Source organism: Coenobita brevimanus, chromosome 13, assembly GCF_032717465.1.
Source record: "Coenobita brevimanus isolate Jiangsu-jjx chromosome 13, ASM3271746v2, whole genome shotgun sequence".
Classification (NCBI taxonomy): domain Eukaryota; kingdom Metazoa; phylum Arthropoda; class Malacostraca; order Decapoda; family Coenobitidae; genus Coenobita; species Coenobita brevimanus.
Window position 1 is genome coordinate 34,146,203 of NC_136966.1, and position 18,447 is coordinate 34,164,649.

An 18,447-nucleotide genomic window follows, 5' to 3' on the forward strand; every position below is an offset into this window, starting at 1 on the left:
AATCAGGGTCATTTTCATCATTAGGTATGTTTATTATTCAGATGGGGACCCCGAATGATTGCAGCCATATAACTTTATCAAATAGACTTCTACTCAACATAGTCATATATATAACGTAAAACCTCCCAGATGGAGTTAAAATATCGCTCATACCCATCTGGATACACCCATTAATTGACAGCCTGGCATACTGGAGAATATATGAGAGCAGCAATACATATACAGGAAACCCTATCTGATTGCGGCTATGCAGTTTATATGCCTGTTTAACATACGCCTGCTCAACACACCTATATATATATATATATATATATAGAATTTCTCTTTTTCATCTGAGTACATCCTGGCATACTGGCTATTATATAGGAGATTTAACACCACACGTGAAGGAGATCCTGCTGCCATATATCATTATTCAGTTTACGTCAAAACTCACCGACGGTGGGTTATAGAATTTCTTTTACCCCTATAGGTAAACCCAAAGGTAGACCAGACTGACATATGGACAAGATATGGGAGCAATAGCACTGCTGTACAGCACAGTATGACAGATGAGCGGTGGTCTTACAAGGCGGCAACAGGCAAATGCAAACTTTGGTGGTGGCTTCAAACGTGTGACGTCAAGGTCCAGCCAGTAAATCGAACCCCTTTGGTGACCACCCTTTCCGGGATTAAGGGGTCTGGCCACAGATTAATGGACAGACAGAGATATACTATAATACATAGGCATTACAATTTGTAGAAAAATGTAGAAATAACAAAAATCCTCTACATGAGTACAAATTAGCGTCATGATGAACCTAATTGTCATAATAGTAATAAAAATAATTCTCCCCGCCATCAAAGTTGCCTAAGGCACCACCAAAACCACCTCCACCATACCCACTCCAAAATCTACTACTTCCACCATCAGCCCCAGATTCACCTACTCCATCACTATAACCAACACCACCACCACCACCACCATAGCCGTCTCCATTATAGCCATCATCGTTGAAGAAATCTCCAACACTGTCAAAGACACGACCACCACCACCACCATCATAGCCACCATTACCAGTACTGTCATCACCAGTATCATAGCCACCATTACCAGTACTGTCATCACCAGTATCATAGCCACCATAACCAGTACTGTCATCACCAGTATCATAGCCACCATTTCCATCATACCCAGCATCACCACCACCACCACCACCATAGTAACCACGATTGCCATTGCCACCAACTCCATAACCAGTACCACCAACGTAGCCGCCACTATCACCACCACCATCATTACCACGAGTGTAAACCAAATTCCTCATACAGACTTTGCATCTACTAACTAGAGTCGTGAGATCCCCAGCTTTCAGAGTCTTCTGACGCGGTTTCCTAAATTGTTGGTTAAATTCGATGGTGACCAGCCAGTAAGAGTATGCGGTGGAGAAGACACTGCAGCGACCTTGACCCGTGCACTCGATGAAGGGACTGGCTCGGAAATCCTCTAGACACGAACCAGCAGAGATGAGACTCTGGCCTGATCCTATGCTCCCTGCGTCAGTATGCTGGAAGGAAAAGAAAAAATTGCAATTTCAGCAGGTATATATAGAGATATCCTTCTTGTGCTGCATGAAATGGTCTTGTAATGAAAAAAAAAAAATTGTCTTCATCAGCACCTTGTTTCCAGGGACATTATATATTCTTAATTGGTTACCACTGGTTGATCATACCCGTTAGGGGAAAGCCCGTTTAGTGAAGGAGCGAATGAAGGCAGTATCTAATATTTCTACGTTTATAAGCTATGCAAAGTCTTCTGAAGATAGCAAGTTTATACATTAGGTCATCGGACTTAAGTGGTTAAACCACACACGACAAGATAAGACGTTCAGCAACAATTATAATAGCATCCAGAAAGCTTCTCAAACCTGTTGAAATAAGGATTGCATATTTATAATGTAATACCTTACTTGGTTTCCAGTGAGTCACATATGACTCACTGGAAACCAATAATAATATCAATCTCCTGAATGTTCATAAGCCTGTGTACTGTAACACTGAAAAATGTACAGTTGTATACAGTATTAAAGGATAGAGTAGTCTGCCACCAGAGGACAAGTTAATCACACACGTCCACCCCCCCAACATCCCCCCATACTCCCACAAAACCATCAATTTGTAAGGCGGATGGATTGGAGATCCGAAGCTTCGCTCTTTCTCACTTCTTGCCGCATGTAAAAATAGTATATTTTATTCTACTGTTAGGCGTAATACTGCACGTATACATCCACCTTCAATTCAGTGAGAAGTAGTTATGCTGAGGTTTTAACGGATTTCCATAGAATGACCCCGCTGTTTAGAGTTTTATTTCAAGTATTTATTCAACGTCACTTAAATGATGTACTAAAAACTAATAACAGTGACAAATTATATGATTACTAGCCCCAAAAGTCTCTCTCCTGCCTTGTCATCTGGGGAGCCACATATCCAACCACCCATCCATCCATCTATTCACTCATCCCATCCAACACTCACTCTTCCCTGCCACCTGTGCGACCCACCAAGCTCACCAATCTCGGCCATCCACCATGCCCATCCAAGAATGCCACTCACAAAGCTCATTAAACAGTGCCACCCGACACATCTACCCACACACCTTCCCACCCTGAATCCACCCACTCATCCAACCCAACCACCCACGCAGAGCATCCCGGCCACGGAATCTTAGCCGCCCGGCGACCCAACATGCCCACACACCATGGCGACCCACACATTCCGACGACACATCTTGCCCACCAACAAGTCAGCCACCCTCCCCACCAATGATTGCCACCCGCCCTGCCCACCAAACAATGGCATCCATCACATTAACCTACCCAGCCCTCCCACCACACCTGCACGTCATTCCTTGAATACTCACCCACCCTTAGCACCCACCTCACCCCGGGAACCCACCCGTCCTGTCCAACCGCTCCTCCCACTGACCCATCCGCCTATTCACATGTCCAACCACCCTTCTTACCCAAGCGCATTCACCCTACCATCTCGAACCCCACTCATCCACCAAACTCATCCCATCCTAGATCTATTAACAGTGGTGTTCCTCAGGGCTCTGTCCTATCACCAACTCTCTTCCTTTTATTCATCAATGACCTTCTAAGCTGTACATCTAACCCTGTCCACTCATATGCTGATGACTCCACCCTTCACGTTTCCATTCAATTCCCGCAACGTCCATCTCAGCAGTTACTTCAACAAACAAGGGATGAGGCTATGGCACACCTAATGTCTGACTTGGCTTATATCTCTAACTGGGGTAAAAATAATCTTGTTGTTTTTAATGCATCAAAGACTCAGTTTTTGCACCTATCAACCAGACAAAATCTTCCACAGGTATACCCAATAATGTTTGATAATATTCAGCTTAATCCTGCATCATCCTTGAACATGCTTGGGGTTTCATTTACTCGGGACTTGTCTTGGAAAGATCATATTACATCCCTTGTAAAATCTGCTTCCAAGAGATTGGGTGTGCTAAGCCGACTCCGTTCCTTCTTTACCCCTGCACAATTGTTGACTCTATACAGGGGTTTTATCCGCCCCTGTGTAGAGTACAACTCTCATGTGTGGGGAGGCTTCCCACATACAGCTCTTCTCAACAGGGTGGAGTCAAAGGCTTTTCACCTCATTAACTCTCCTCCTCTTACTGACTTCCTTCAACCTTTGTCTCTTCGCCGCACTGTTGCATCTTTATCTCTTTTCTATCGCTACTTCAATGGTCACTGCTCCTCTGAACTGTCTGCGTAGCACCCGTCTAGCAGCAAACTCTCATCCCTTTTCTGTCCAACTCTCTAATGCAAGAGTTAACCGTTACTCCCAGTCCTTCATTTATGCAACAGGTCAACTCTGGAACTGTCTCCCTCTGTCTGTATTTCCTACTTCCTATGATCTCCAGTTTTTCAAACGCAGTGTGTCCAGGCATCTGGAAATGATCAGATCTTGAATTTGGCTCTCTCTTATATTTTGTTTTTCTCTTGGAAGGAATAGTTTTGCAGGCTCGTTGCCTTTGGTTCCTTCTTCCTCACATTAAAAAAAGAAAAAAGAAATTCTAACTTACCGACCCCTCCCCGACCACCCACCGACCTAGCCACTCACCTAGCTCACCCGACGCACCCAGTCACCAATCGCTTTACCCTTACAACCAACCCCAAGCCTCTCCATTCATCCCACCCAGCCAATCCACCCCGCCCTTACCAACCATCCTATCCATCCACCCTGGCGATGCACCGAACCACGAAATCCACCAATCCAGCCTCAACCACCTCATCCACTCACCCAACTGATCCCAGCACACACACACACACACACACACACACACACAAATACAGAGAGAGAGAGAGAGAGAGAGAGAGAGAGAGAGAGAGAGAGAGAGAGAGAGAGAGAGAGAGAGAGGAGAGATTAGACGGACAGACAGACACTAAGAAATACACTGGCAGATGCAGACACACGCACATGCAGACACGCACACACAGAAATGCACACACACAGACACGCACACAGACACAAACACACGAGCACACACACAGACGCTTATACATAGTATACACAGACATATGCGCGCACAGACACATGCTTACACAGACACGCGCACATACACAGACAGACATAAGCACACAGACTTTCGCACACATCGACCAAAGTAATATTTCGTTTTCGCTTTCCTTTCTGTATGGAGTACCATGTGCAATAGGATTAGAAGTGGGAAGTTGTGTTTACTTAGTGTGGAAACGGAAAACAGCCTGTGTGGTTAGTGCTACGGATTATAATCAAGTGTGTGCCTCACTGCTACTATATTGGACAGTATTTTGGAGGAATTTACATCAAATATCCGTTGAATATTATTGACATGCCGTCTCTTGTACCATGCTGGGATAGTTTCGAATTCCGGTAAGTCGAGGAAGGCTATACAAACTTACCAAAATTTGTGTTAAGATGTGGCAAAACCTTTAGAAGGTGTCCACACATTTTATAATGTCCTGTGCCCTAAGGTGTGGTTGGTGTGCGATCCGTAAGACTGCTGGGCCCGCATGCATGAGATTATTTGGTCTATGTACCAAGTTGGACATGCAAGAAAAATCCTTCTTTATACTACGAGTATGGATTATATATATCATACAGGAGAGTCTATAAATCATTATACTTGCCAGTGACTGCATACAACACTGTTGGCTCCCTATAAAAAGTAGAATGGAAACTTGAGAGTATTTAAAGCGTGCGAAGACATTATATAGCACCGTGTTCTGTAGGAGGAGCTGAGACAAAGAGATGAAACCGGCAAGGCCAAGGAGAGGAATGGGAAAGGAGGGAGGGAGGGAGAACGGGGTGGGATCTGGGGCGGTAAAGGGGAAGGATGAGAGGTGTAACTGTTGGGTATTGTTCTAATAGCAGCATGCAGAGTTTATTGACTCTCGTCTCTTCGACATACGCCCTTTATTGGTGCTATTTATGAGAGTATTTCCATTTGAATTCCATGATATGCTGTCCAATAGGACAGCATATCATGGAATAATTTGGTAAAATATTAAATCATGGAATAATTTGGTAACGAACGAATAATGTGGTAAAATATTAAATATTATAATTATACTAGTTTCATTAGTACTTGCTGTTCATACTGTTCAATGATTATACAATCAACCATCAAACTGAAATTTGTAAGACTTGGGACCAATCTCCCTTGGGAAAAAACAAGCACAGATGAGGATGGGTGGGTGAAACCCTTGTAATCTCTCTCTCTCTCTCTCTCTCTCTCTGCCCGGTGTTGTGTGTGTGTGTGTGTGTGTGTGTGTGTGTGTGTGTGTGTGCGCGAGCGCGCGTTATAAATGTCCTGGTTCTTCTTGGTGCTGTCACTACTGGGACATATAGCACTGGATACGTGGGTTGATGAAGAGTGGCTGGGTACGGGGATATCAGGTTCACCAGTGAAAAGACCTACCTAGAATGTACTGTAGGTCCTTGGTGAAAAACAATAAGTCTACCCTTGTAGAGTAGTAGGTCCATCATTGCAACAATTAAATCCTACCGACGCAGTGGGGAAACGTAGCCTAACTCCATTCAGAATTGGCAAGGCCCCTTGATGGGTTGGTACATCTACAGGGGAATAGGCATGTTCCCATGAGGAATATACTCTTATATAAATAAAGATGATAGGGGAATACGTACATCATCTCCCCCCCCCCCCGCACAACAGTTAGATGGTCCCATGGGGAAACAGATCTCCCACGTAAGTGGGAGAAGATCCAAGAGGAAAATGTTAGTTCCCCTCGAATGGGGAAACAGGACAGCGAAGACTACAGAAGAGGCCGCTTTATAATATAAAGTGTCCATTGGGAACGGGTAATTCCCATGATATGGAAAAATTAATCCATTGGATATTGTAGAAGAACCATCTAAATTCGATAAAAATGCATGACCACTCTACTATAACCAAAGCTAAAGAAAACGAGAGAGAGAGAGAGAGAGAGAAAGAGGAGGGGGGGGTAGTTCACAACGACTTCACCCACCTATACTCATCTATGCTTGTTTTTCCCCGTGGAAGATTGGCCCAAAATTTAACTAATTACTGTTTGATGGCTGGCTGTATAATTACTCAATAGCACAAGCAGCAAGTACTAATGAAACTAGTATAGTGTTGATATTTAATATTTTACCAAATTATTCGTTCATTAAGACTATTACCCTTTGGAGAGAATGTCATGAAACTGAAATGGAAAAACTCCCATAACATAGATCCAATAACGAGTGTACGTCGAAGAGACGAGAGTCAATATACTGGACTGTGCAAGCTGCAATTATAACAATACCCGACACTTGCACCTCTCATCCTTCCCCTTTACCGCCCCCAGATCCGCCCCCATTCTTCCTCCCTCCTTTCCCATCCCTCCTCTCGGCCTTACCGGTATCATCTCTGTCTCAGCTCTTCCTACAGAACATGATGCTACATAATATCTTCCCACGCATTAAATACTCTCAAGTTTCTATTCCTGCCTTTCATAGGGAGCCAACAGTGTTGTATACAATTAGTCACTGACAAGTATGTTGGTTTATATCTTCTCCTGTATGCTATACATAATCATTAATATAAAAATGGATTTTTTTTTTTATGTCTGACTTTGAGCATAGACCCAAAAGCCTCTTGCTTGGGGCCCAGCAATTTTACATGTCGCACACTGATCGCCTTTTAAGACATAGGATTCTAAGTGTTACTAGAGTGGACGTTTTCTATAAATTTAGTAATACACTAACATAAATTTTGGTTAGCTTGTATAACCTTCGTGTCGACTTATCGGAATGCAGCACTATCCCAGCATTGTATAAGAGACGGCATGTCAATAGACATTCAACGGATATCTGAGACAAGTTCCTTCAAAATACTGTCGAATATGGTAGCAGTCAGGCACACACTTCATTATAACCATTAGCACTGACCGCACAAGATGTTTTCCCTTTCCACACAAGAAGTTACTAAAAACGAACGCCCCACGTCTAATCATTTCCTCGTGCTAAGGTGTACAGAAACGAAAGCTCGAACGAAACATTCCCTTTCCTGACGTGTGAATATGTCTGTGAATGTGTATGTCTGTCTTTGTGTGTGCCGGTGTCAGCGTGTGCTCGTGTCGGCGTGTGTGGGTGTCTGTGCGTGCGTGTGTGTGTGTGTGTGTGTGTGTGTGTGTGTGTGTGTGTGTGTGTGTGTGTGTGTGTGTGTGTGTGTGTGTGTGTGTGTGTGTGTTTCGACTGCAACGCAATGAATGACACGAAGAGTTTTGATACTGAAAAGGAAAAAAACATAACAAATTGGGGTGTGTAACTTAACAGTGTTTGGTGAGTTATATTCTTATGTTATGTCACCAAGTCTACCTAGTATTCTGCTTTAAACGTATTTTCATCAATTCCCTTTTTAAACTCTTTCACAGTGAATCTCTAAGATGGGATCAAAGACTTGAACCATGTCTAATAATCCTTGGTCTCTCTCTCTCTCCTTCCCCATTACACACACACACACACACACACACACACACACACACACACACACACACACACACACACACACACACACACACACACACACACACACACACACACACCACATCACTGCCTATTAGCGTGTGGGGTGAACGCGGCAATCATCTGCCGTCTATCTAACTTCCTGTCCATCTATCTATAGCCAGATGCCACAATCCCATAAATGGTGGCCACAAACATGCGCCTCCATATCGTATTTCCTATGTCATTTGTGTGTCCTCCCTCCAGCTTACACCTCCTGCACGTAAATATCTCCACCCCGCTGAGGGGGGGTTACCTTTACGTAGTGACTGGTGAACCTGGTGTGACATTTTGTCTGTTGAGTGAACGTGAAACCTGTCCTTGGCCTTAAGAATGAGAAGGTGGTGTTGGGCTAGTAGCTGGTTGAATTGTACGAACCGTCTGAGTAGGTATGAAATGCAAGTTTCTCGCCTATCTGTCCAGCAAACATGACTATGTCAACCCTAGGAAAAAACTGAATCTCTCACGCAGCGTCTAATTCATCCTTGCTAGATCGTTAGGAACGTGAGATAACCAGATAACATTGCTGCATTTTTAATGTTAAATTGTTTTTTCCTACATTATCAGTTTCCGCCCACAGACTGCTTCACAATGTCTCAAAAAGCTCAGTCCTTGTTGCGCCGATACCGTAGTTGCCTCTAAGAGCGTATTTTGCTTGGGAGGGATGAACTTATTCTACTGCATACTTTGCAGCAATCTATAGATGGTCATCAAACATCCTCATTTAGTGTGGTTACAAAAAAAAAAAAAAAAAAAAAAACTACAAATTTGTTACAGTATTCGTCAAAGGAAGTAAATTTCACCAGTAATCTACATCTTATGAGAGAACCCACTCTTGAATAATCATCAACTAGCCTGTTTCGAAAGTATGCAATCTTAGCATTGTCTGATGTAAGTCCTTTGTTACTGCAAACTGGACATCTCTAATGAAATCATAAACACGAATAGCAGGATTCATACGCGTAAATTTGGGACCCAATGCTTCTTCCCTGATGATCGTTTGAGGTGCGGGAGGGGTTGTTGTAAGCTAAGTTGTTATAGTTAAAAATGTAGAAATTATTCCAGGAATAGGATAACACAAGTGTTCGGAGTGGTAGGAGACGATAAGGAAAATGGGTTTTTGTCAGAAAGTAACTGAGAAATGTGTGATGTATTGGGGATAGGGTATGAAAAATCTACAATGAAAGAATTAGTTACAGCAACAAAAGTAGGTATTTGGGACAGCTGATTGAACAATTTCTCGCGAATAAGTCTTTCCGTTTCTCAAGTGTTAGACTGTCGTGTGAGCTCTCATTCTGAGTTGGTTCTATTTCATCTCCGGAAGAATATGTATCATCTTCAGGTAAATTAAACATCTTAAAGTAAGGAAATGTCACGAAGAAATAAGTTGGAAAGGGAGAACAAATAGTACAACGAAAATACTAAGCGAATACACGTGAAGAGATTTTTTTTTCTAAACCAAAAGTTAACTATTATGTACAGTACAATAACACTTAACAAAGAAGGGTTTTTATGTAAAGAATATTTACAAATGAAGTGTTCATATGGATGAGTATTGTAAAATAAAATCAGGAGTATGAGAGATGATTTGGGGAAGTTGTTTTAAGTACAGTGATTAAATGTGATGAGAAAAAAAAAATAATGTATAAAAATTATTGGTCCGGAGATAACGGAATAAACCTTTTACTGAATGGTTCTAACTCATCACCTATTTATACAGCATATGGTGTTAAATATACATGCAGGATGTTGGGAGAAGAGTGAGGCAGTATTGATAGGTGAGTTTACTGGCTGGTTAACATGATGCTGCAGTCCCACTAACAGCTTGCTTGGGGCAAGAAGTAAAAAGAGGGAGTTACAAATCACCTGGTCACTGGGGGTTTGACACTCAGCTGAATCATGGTCGGAATGAAGAGACAGATGGTGACAGACAGGCATGGTAACAGACAGACTAGGTGACAGACAGGCTTGATTACAGATGGTAGACAGCTACTGTATTTGATGGTAGACAGGCTTCGTAGTAGATAGTAAACAGCCACTGTATTTGGCGGTAGACAGGCTTCACAGTAGGTGGTACACAGCTATTGGATTTGACGGTAGACAGGCTTAAGGGAACGTGTGTTCCTAACATCAATGTCACCAAAATGTGAGATGTAGGTATGTAAATATACCATCAGGAATTCCGGTTATTCACAGTGATTATGTAATACTGCTGGACACTTTAATGAAAACTGTGTCTAGTCATTCTTTATGTCCTGATTTCATTCAGAGGGAGATAAATGAGTCGTATACCCAATACCATCACGTTATGCTGAGTTTAAGGATTCTCGGACTTGTACACCTAAAACAGTCTCTCAGTGTTCTCTTCCCTACTCTTAGCTAGTCAGCACATTCAGGCAAGTGCTGGGATCATCAAGACAGCAAAAAGCATTGTAGCAACATTCACTCACTCACGGTGCTTATTGTATTGTGCCATGTTGATTTCTTATTCACAATCTTCTTAGGTCATTTGTTTTTCTGGGTGACCTGAATGGGCGTCATGCTTAGTGGGGTGACATTTTCTATAAATCTCATGGTAATTTGACATCTTTGATTGAGGATTTAGACTTGGATCTTCTGACTTCTAGCGATTTGATGCAGTTGCATTAACATAATGGTGCTCTGTTAATGATCTTACATTGTTCTCTCCTGATTGCTAAAAATTTTCTTGTGAGATTTTGCACAACTTGCACGGTAGTGATCATTACCAAACTGTAATTAAGACAAGCAATTCTGTGCTGGTAGAGCATGTCCCTCACTGGTGGTTGGGTAAGGCTTATGGGGCTTTTTTTTTTCAGGGAAGAGGGAACCAAAGGCCAAAAACCTGCAAGATTGTTCCCTCCAAGAAAAGACAAAAACAAGGTAACAGATAGCCAATTCAAGATCTCTTCATTTTCAGATGCCTGAACACACAGCATTTGAAGGACTGGTGGTCATAGGCTGTAGGAAATACAGACCAGAAGACAGTTTCAAAGATAGCATGAGGCACACATGAAGAACTGGGAGTAATAGTTTAACTCTTGCATCAGAGTGTTGGACAGAAAAAGGATGAGAGTTTGCTGCCAGACGGGTGATACACGCCAGCCGTAGGAGCGAAGGAATGCAAGCAGCCAGTTCATTGATGAAGCGACAGAAAAAAGACAAAGATGCAACAAGGCCGCGAAGAGACAGAGGTTGTACTGAGACACTAGGAGGAGAAGAGATAATGAGACGCTAATGACTTGACTCAACCTTGTTAAAAAGAGCTGTATGTAAGAAGCCTTCCCACACATGAGTTGTACTCTGCACAGGGGTGAATAAAACCCAGGCATAAAGTCAACAACTGTCCAGGAGCAAAGAAGGCACGGAGTCAGCTTAGCAAACTTAATCTTTTGGATGCAGATTTTACAAGAGAGGTAATATGATCCTTCCACGGTAAACCCCGGGAGAATGAAATTTCAAGTATGTATAAAGATGATGCAGGACTGAGTTGGATGTTATCAATAATTGGTGGATACTCCTAAGGAAGCTTTTGACGGGTTGAATGATGTAAGAACGGGGTTTTTACTGTATTAAAAATCAAAAGATTTCTATTACCCCAATCAGAGATATGAGCCAAGTCAGACATTGGGTGTGCCATAGCCTTATCCCTTGTTTGTTGAAGTAATTGCTGAGATATATGCTGTGAGAAGTGAATGGAATGGTGAAGGGCGGAGTCATCAGCGTATGAGTGGATAGGGTTAGATGAACAGCTTAGAAGGTCATTGATGAATAGACGGAAGAGAATTGGTGATAGGACAGAACATTGAGGAACACCACTATTGATAGCACTGGGAGAAGAACGATGGCTGTCTTCAACAGCAGCCACAGAATGACCAGAAAGGAAGCTAGAGATGGAGGCACAGAAAGAAGGTTAGAAACTGTAAGGAGGCAGTTTGGAAATTAAAGATTTATGCCAGACTCGAATGAAAGCCTTGGAGATGTCTATTCCAATGGTAAAACTTCCACCAAAATTCCAAATGGATGAGGGCCAGGAGCCTGAAAGGTAGGTGAAAAGATAGCCAATGGAGCGTCCCTGGGAGAATTCATAGTAACGATCGGAAAAAATATTGTGATAGGAAATGTGCTCTGTTTGTTTTATGAACAGATTCCAAAACTTTTGAAACATACAGTAGGATGTTAAAGCGACTAGGCGATAGTAAGAGGGATGGGAATGGTCACTTTTCTTTTAGACAGGCTGAATAAGAGCTAACTTACAGCAAGAAGGAAAGGTACAAGTTGGCAGACAAAAGCAAAAGAGTTTACCCAGGCTGGGTGTAAGCTCGGAAGCACAGTTTTTGAGAACAACAGTTGGGACCCATTAGGTCACTGATGGCAGAAAAAAAAAGTTGAAGACATTTTAATGTTAGTCATAAAGATGTTGAGGGGGAGGGGGTAATTTAGGAACAGCACCGGAATCGTTTAAGGTGCAACTGGAGGAGAAAGTCTGAGTGAAGAGTTCTGCTTTATCTGTTGAAGAAACAGCTACAGAACCATCAGGGTGGAAAAGAGGAGAGAAGGATGAAGAGGTAAAGTTGTTTGAAAGGTTTTTGGCAAGGTGCCAGAAGGAGCAAAATGAGTATGAGTTAGAGAGGTAAGGTATTTAGTATAAGTGAAAATATTTTTGGCAGAGCGAAGAACAGATTTAGGACGATTGTGGGCAGAAACATAAAAGAAATAAGATTCAGAAGTGGTTTGGTTTAGGTAACTTTCGTAAGCCCTTTCCTTGTTGTGGACAGAATTAGATAAAAAAAATTTATTATTATTTTTTGCATTTGTCACAGGATATGAGAAAGGAATGTATGCTTTCTTACCCATGTGAATACCCACCGCAATGTGCGAGGCAAAGTCCGATGACTCGGCCATTGAAGCAATAATCATTCCAGGGCAAATCCCTCTCAGCAGCCCCATAGTGCCACAGCCACTACTTCTTGAGAGGGTCGACAGGCCTTACGGAAGCAATAGGACAGTTAGGTGATAAGGTTGTGGATGGAGGAGCCCAACAGAAATAAAAGATTAACAGCCTACGCAGAAGGATTAGTTGTAAGGAAAATGCCACGTATGTTAGAACTCTCTCCAAGGTGTACAAGTAAGGTGCTGTTCAAGCTGCTACAGGTCATTAAGAATGGAAAAGATGTAGGCTTGTTCACCTGGTGGATCAGTGAAAGGAGAAGAGAGCCAAAGATGGTAGTGAAGACTGAAATAACCAAGAATGGAGATTTCAGAGAAAGGAGAAATTCATAGGATGTGTTCCATCTCCGAAGTTTGATGGTCACATTTTTCTTTTTAATATTCAATAAAATTAGGGAATAGGTAAACAGCACAAATATATTTAGTAAGAGAATTACAGGGTAACTGAAGCAAGAGAGTAGAGAATTCAGAATATTCAATTCCAGGAACATGAGAGCAAGATATGTTGTTGCGCACATACCAGTATTCACAACAACCACCTTTGATTGTGAAATGAGTGTAGAGAAAGGAAGATACAGAAAAGCGTTTGCTTTCAGTTGACTAAGACAGTTGAGTCTCAGCGAGGAAGAGGAGGTGAGGTTTTGAGAAGAAGTGGTTTTCAACATAGAGAAAGTTGGAAGAAAGGCCGTGAATGTTGCAGAAATGAAAAAGTTTGTCAGACAGTGGCTCCAAGCATCTACCTTAGTCGTCACTCGGAGACTGGCGGATGGTGCTGGCTTTTATGCTCCCCTCCCCCTCTTCTCCCCCGAACTCCGAGGCTTGGTGTTGAGATGCCTTTTTTTTTTTTTTTTTAGGAAGTGCAATGTGCAATGTGCATGTGGTTAGGTGTTGTTTGGTTAACTGTTAGAGTTTATGGAACACTAGCGTAAATCTTGACTATTGTGTTCCTGATTGTAGTGTTGATGATGCAGAACAGTATTTTACATATACTGTACATCAAGTTTGTCATTCCTCTTTTTCTCGAACTTCTGGAAAGTTTTGCAGGAAACCTATGTCTTGGTGGAATGAGAAGTGTGCTTTAATGGGCATGTCTACAAAGTTGGAAGCAGGAAATACATTAGGAATAGATATGCTATATATTATAAAATATAGTTTAAGAAAGCTTGCGCCTATTATCAGTAGGTTTTGAAAGACTCGCATTGCACCTCGTGGAGAATCTTCGTCTCATCTGTCACCTCATTCGCTCCTTAACTGCTGGTATTGGAGAAGGATCGGAAAATAACTGGCTAGTATTCACCTTCTAGTTCCTAGGTAGGCCCCTACTTAATATTCAGTGGTCTTCTGTATCCAGTGCCTCTAAGGTAGCTTCAGCTCTGGCAGAGACACTTTTACGTTTCTCAGTCAGATTCCCCCAGGCTACTTCGCTGTTTTCCAGCATCAACAGGAGTGGTTAGATATTTTCTTTCTTATTAGTGAAAGAGAAACTTATGTTTTATTTTCTTTTTTTACTCTTCGTGAACTGCGTGCTGCTGTCCACCAGTGTAATGACTCTGCTCCTGGATCTGATGACATTCTTTATGCTATGTTTCGCCATTTACCACACAATTTTGTTTCTTGTTCTTATTAGATCTTTATAGCAGGATATGGGATGAAGGTATAGTCCCCACTAACTGGAAGCTGGGTATAGTCTTCCCGTGTCCTAAGTCAGATTAGGAACATTGTAATGTCTCTAATTATCGGCCAATATTGTTTAGCATCTTGTGTGTGCCAACTGTTTAAGAACATGGTTAGCGTGAGGTTCGTTTGGTATCTGGAGAAAAATGATTTCTTCTTTCTATCACAAAGTGGGTTTCGTAGGATGCGATGTACACTCTGCGTCCTGCCTGCCCCTTTCAGTGCAGCAAGTTAAACAGGGTAGGAGGCAAGTGACGGGATGGGGGGAGAGGAGAGGAGAGAGTCTGTGTGTGGGGTATGGGGTAAGTGGCAGGCCTCGCGGCCGGAAAGTGGTGGAAGAAGGTAAAGTAAAGGAGATGGATGTTTCAAAGCGGGGATCATTTGCTCTTATACTCATCTCTCTCAATCAGAACGTTGTATATGGATTAAGATCTGGTATGTAATACCACTCTTCTTCTGCAGCTTTGCCCATGATAACATGGGGTTGCTGTTTCTGACCAGTCGTCTCCATTCTCCTGTATGTCCAAATGCATCCCCCTGCTATCGTCTCCCTCATACCTCGCTGTATACAGTCCATCCACCATCTCCGCGGCTGACTTCTTCTCTGTCTACTCCACTTCTATGCCCATCACTCTTCTTCCAACACAGTCCTCATTCCTTCTCATTACATGTCTGTACCACTGTAGTCACCTCCCCTGCACCTTTTCTGAGACTTCCACAACCTGAATCGTTCCCCTAATTCTCTCATTTCTGATCTTATCCATTCTCCTGAATTTCCTCATCCATCTCAGCACCCACATCACCTCCAACTCCAGCTCTCTATCCTGAGACTTCATTATGGGCCAAGTTTCCGAACTGTATATCATTGCAGGCCTTACCACCGCTTTACATACTTTTCCTTTCACTTTTGCACCGATTTTTCTATCACATAATGCTCCTGACATATCCCTTCAGTTTCACCATCATGCCTGTATCTCATGGTTAATTTCTGCATCAGGCTGCCGTCAGCTGTTATATTCGAACCCAAATGCTTGAATGCCCCAACTCTTTGCAATATTTCTCTTAGCAAACTCATATCTCCCTGTCCTTCTTCTCCATTAAAGCATAGATATTCCATTTTTCTCCTACTAATTTTAAGTCCTCTATCCTCCATTTGCTTTTTCCACCCCTCCAATTTCCGTTTACTCATTCCCTGGTGGTATCTATCAGCATAATATCATCTGCAAGCAACATAACCCATGAAGCCTCTTCAGTGATGCCTCTTCCCACAATATCCATTATCAAATCGAAGAAATAGGGACTCATCGAGGGTCCCTAATGTAGCCCAATTTTTATTGGAAATTTCTCTGTCACACCAACACTACTTCTGACCCGAGTTCTCGCCCAGTCATACATATCTTTAACCAGTCGTGCATACTTTTCTGAAACGACCCTTCTACCTCATACATCTCCACACTTCCTGCCGTAGCACAGTATCATGTGCTTTTTCCAAGTCAAGAAAAATTATATGCAGCTTTCTTTGTTTCCCTCCAAATTTTTCCTGGATTTAATGCACTGCAAAGATTGCATCTGTTGTTCATTTTTCTGGCATAGATTCGAACTGTTGTTTGCTAATCCCTGTTTCCTCCCTTAACCTTATCTCTATTATTCTCTCTCATTGATGGAGTGCGTGGTGAAATGCTGAAGCATGGGGGAGAGATAGTAGTAGAATGGATGTGGAAGATGTGCAGATTGGCCTGGGAGGAAGGTAGAGTCCCGGAGGATTGGAAGTCAGGTATAATTATTCCCTTGTACAAAGGAAAAGGGGAAAAAGAAGTGTGTGGTAATCATAGGGGCATTTGTCTTCTTAGTATAATAGGAAAAGTGTATGGTAGGATACTTATTGACAGAGTTAGAGAAAGAACAGAGAAATTAGTTGGAGAAGAACAGGGAGGCTTTAGGAAGAGAAGAGGTTGTGTAGATCAGATATTCATTCTTAGATCTTTAGTGGAAAAGTTTCTAGAGAAGGGAAAGAAGTTGTATGCAGCTTTCATGGATTTGGAGAAAGCATATGACAGGGTGGATAGACAAGGATTGTGGAAAGTGTTAAGAATATATGGAGTAGATGGGAAATTGTTGAATGTTGTGAAGAGTATGTACGATGGTGCGAAGGCTGCAGTGCGTGTGGATGGTGAACTAAGTGAATTTTTCTCTTTGAAAGTTGGTTTGAAACAGGGATGTGTCATGTCTCCATGGTTGTTCAATCTGTACATGGATGTGGTAATAAAAGAGGTACAAGGTAGGGTAGTGGATGTTGGAGTGGCCTTGGTGAGAGAGGATAGTGTTTGGAAACTCCCTGTACTGTTGTTTGCAGATGATACTGTGTTGTTGAGTGAAGACGAAGGGGAGCTGCAAGGCTTGGTGGATGAGTTTGAGAGAGTGTGTAAGAAACGGAATCTAAAGGTGAATGCAGGGAAGAGTAAAGTGATGGTCTTTGAGAGAGGTGAAGTCAGTGAATGTACAGCGAGGTTGGATGGTGAGGAATTGGAAAATGTGAGTACGTTTAAGTACTTGGGTAGTGTGATGAGTAAGGATGGAAGTTTGGAGGGTGAAGTGCTTGAAAGGGTACAGCAGGGAAGAAAGGTTGGTGGTTCTTTGAAAGCAGTGATAAGAAACAGGGAAGTGAGCATGGAAGTGAAAAAGTTAGTACATGACAGTATTGTGATACCAACTCTAACGTACGGAAGTGAAGCTTGGACGTTGTTGGAAGGACACAAGTCAAGAGTGAGAGCAGTGGAAATGAGTTATTTAAGAGGAGCCTGTGGAGTCACATGGAGAGACAGGCTGACGAATGAGGATATAAAGGAGCGTTGTGGTGTTGATGTGGATGTGATAGGAAGCGTTATGAGGAACACACTGAGGTGGTTTGGCCATGTGGAGAGGATGGAGGGTGAAAGACTGACGAAGAGAGTGTATGTGAGTGAGGTGGAGGGGGGAAGAGGGAGGGGGAGGCCGAGGATGAGATGGAGGGATGGGGTGGAGAGGTATATGAGAGATGGGGGTGTGAGTTGGGAGCAGGGCAGTGAGATGGCGGGGGACAGGGCGACTTGGAGGCAATTTGTTTGTGGCCACCCCAAACGGGATTGAGGCGTCTGGCAATAGATAGATAGATAGATAGATATTTTTAACGTGTGTGATATCAGCTTTATACCCCGATAGTTCCCACAGTTTTGAATGTCACTTTTTCCCTTACAGATCTCTTGTATCACACTTTCTCGCCAGGCCTCCGGTATTTTCTCTTAATATCTTCCACATTAAATCTACTAGTACATCTCCTCTATCTTCTCCCAAGCTTTTCCATGCCTCTCTTAGTATTTCATCCAGGTCCCGCTGTTTCACTTTTTTTTTTTTTTTTTTTTTTTGTGACTTCCTCCCTATTAGTTTCAGGTGTTTCCCGCTCATTTGGCGTCCCATCTCCAATAACACTCCTCTCGTTTTCCTCGTTTAATAACTTCTGGGAATACTATTTCCACCTTCCTTTTATGCCCTCCTCTGCGCTCGGTACCCTACAGATACCATCCATTATCTGCTTTATATGCATAAGATCTTTTGTCACTTCGCTCCTTCTTTTTCCCAGCGCAGAGATTCTTCTGTCCTTCTGGTGTTTGCAATAGCTCGTATAGCTGATTCGTTTTCCTTGCCTTTGCTCTTGCTACCACGTTTTTTGGGTGCTTTGTTTTCTGT

The 18,447-nt window shown here is 42.6% G+C and overlaps 1 protein-coding gene across 1 annotated transcript in view; it reads right to left on the reverse strand.

Annotated features, from left to right (window-relative positions):
• Positions 1 to 800: 800 nt before the first annotated feature.
• The window catches only part of LOC145415403 (uncharacterized), a 133,043-nt gene continuing 115,396 nt past the window's right edge, over positions 801 to 18,447 (reverse strand). The window contains exon 6 of the mRNA XM_080284689.1: positions 801 to 1,547. Coding sequence (XP_080140815.1) covers positions 801 to 1,547 — 747 coding nt within the window. The remainder of the gene's footprint in view (positions 1,548 to 18,447) is intronic.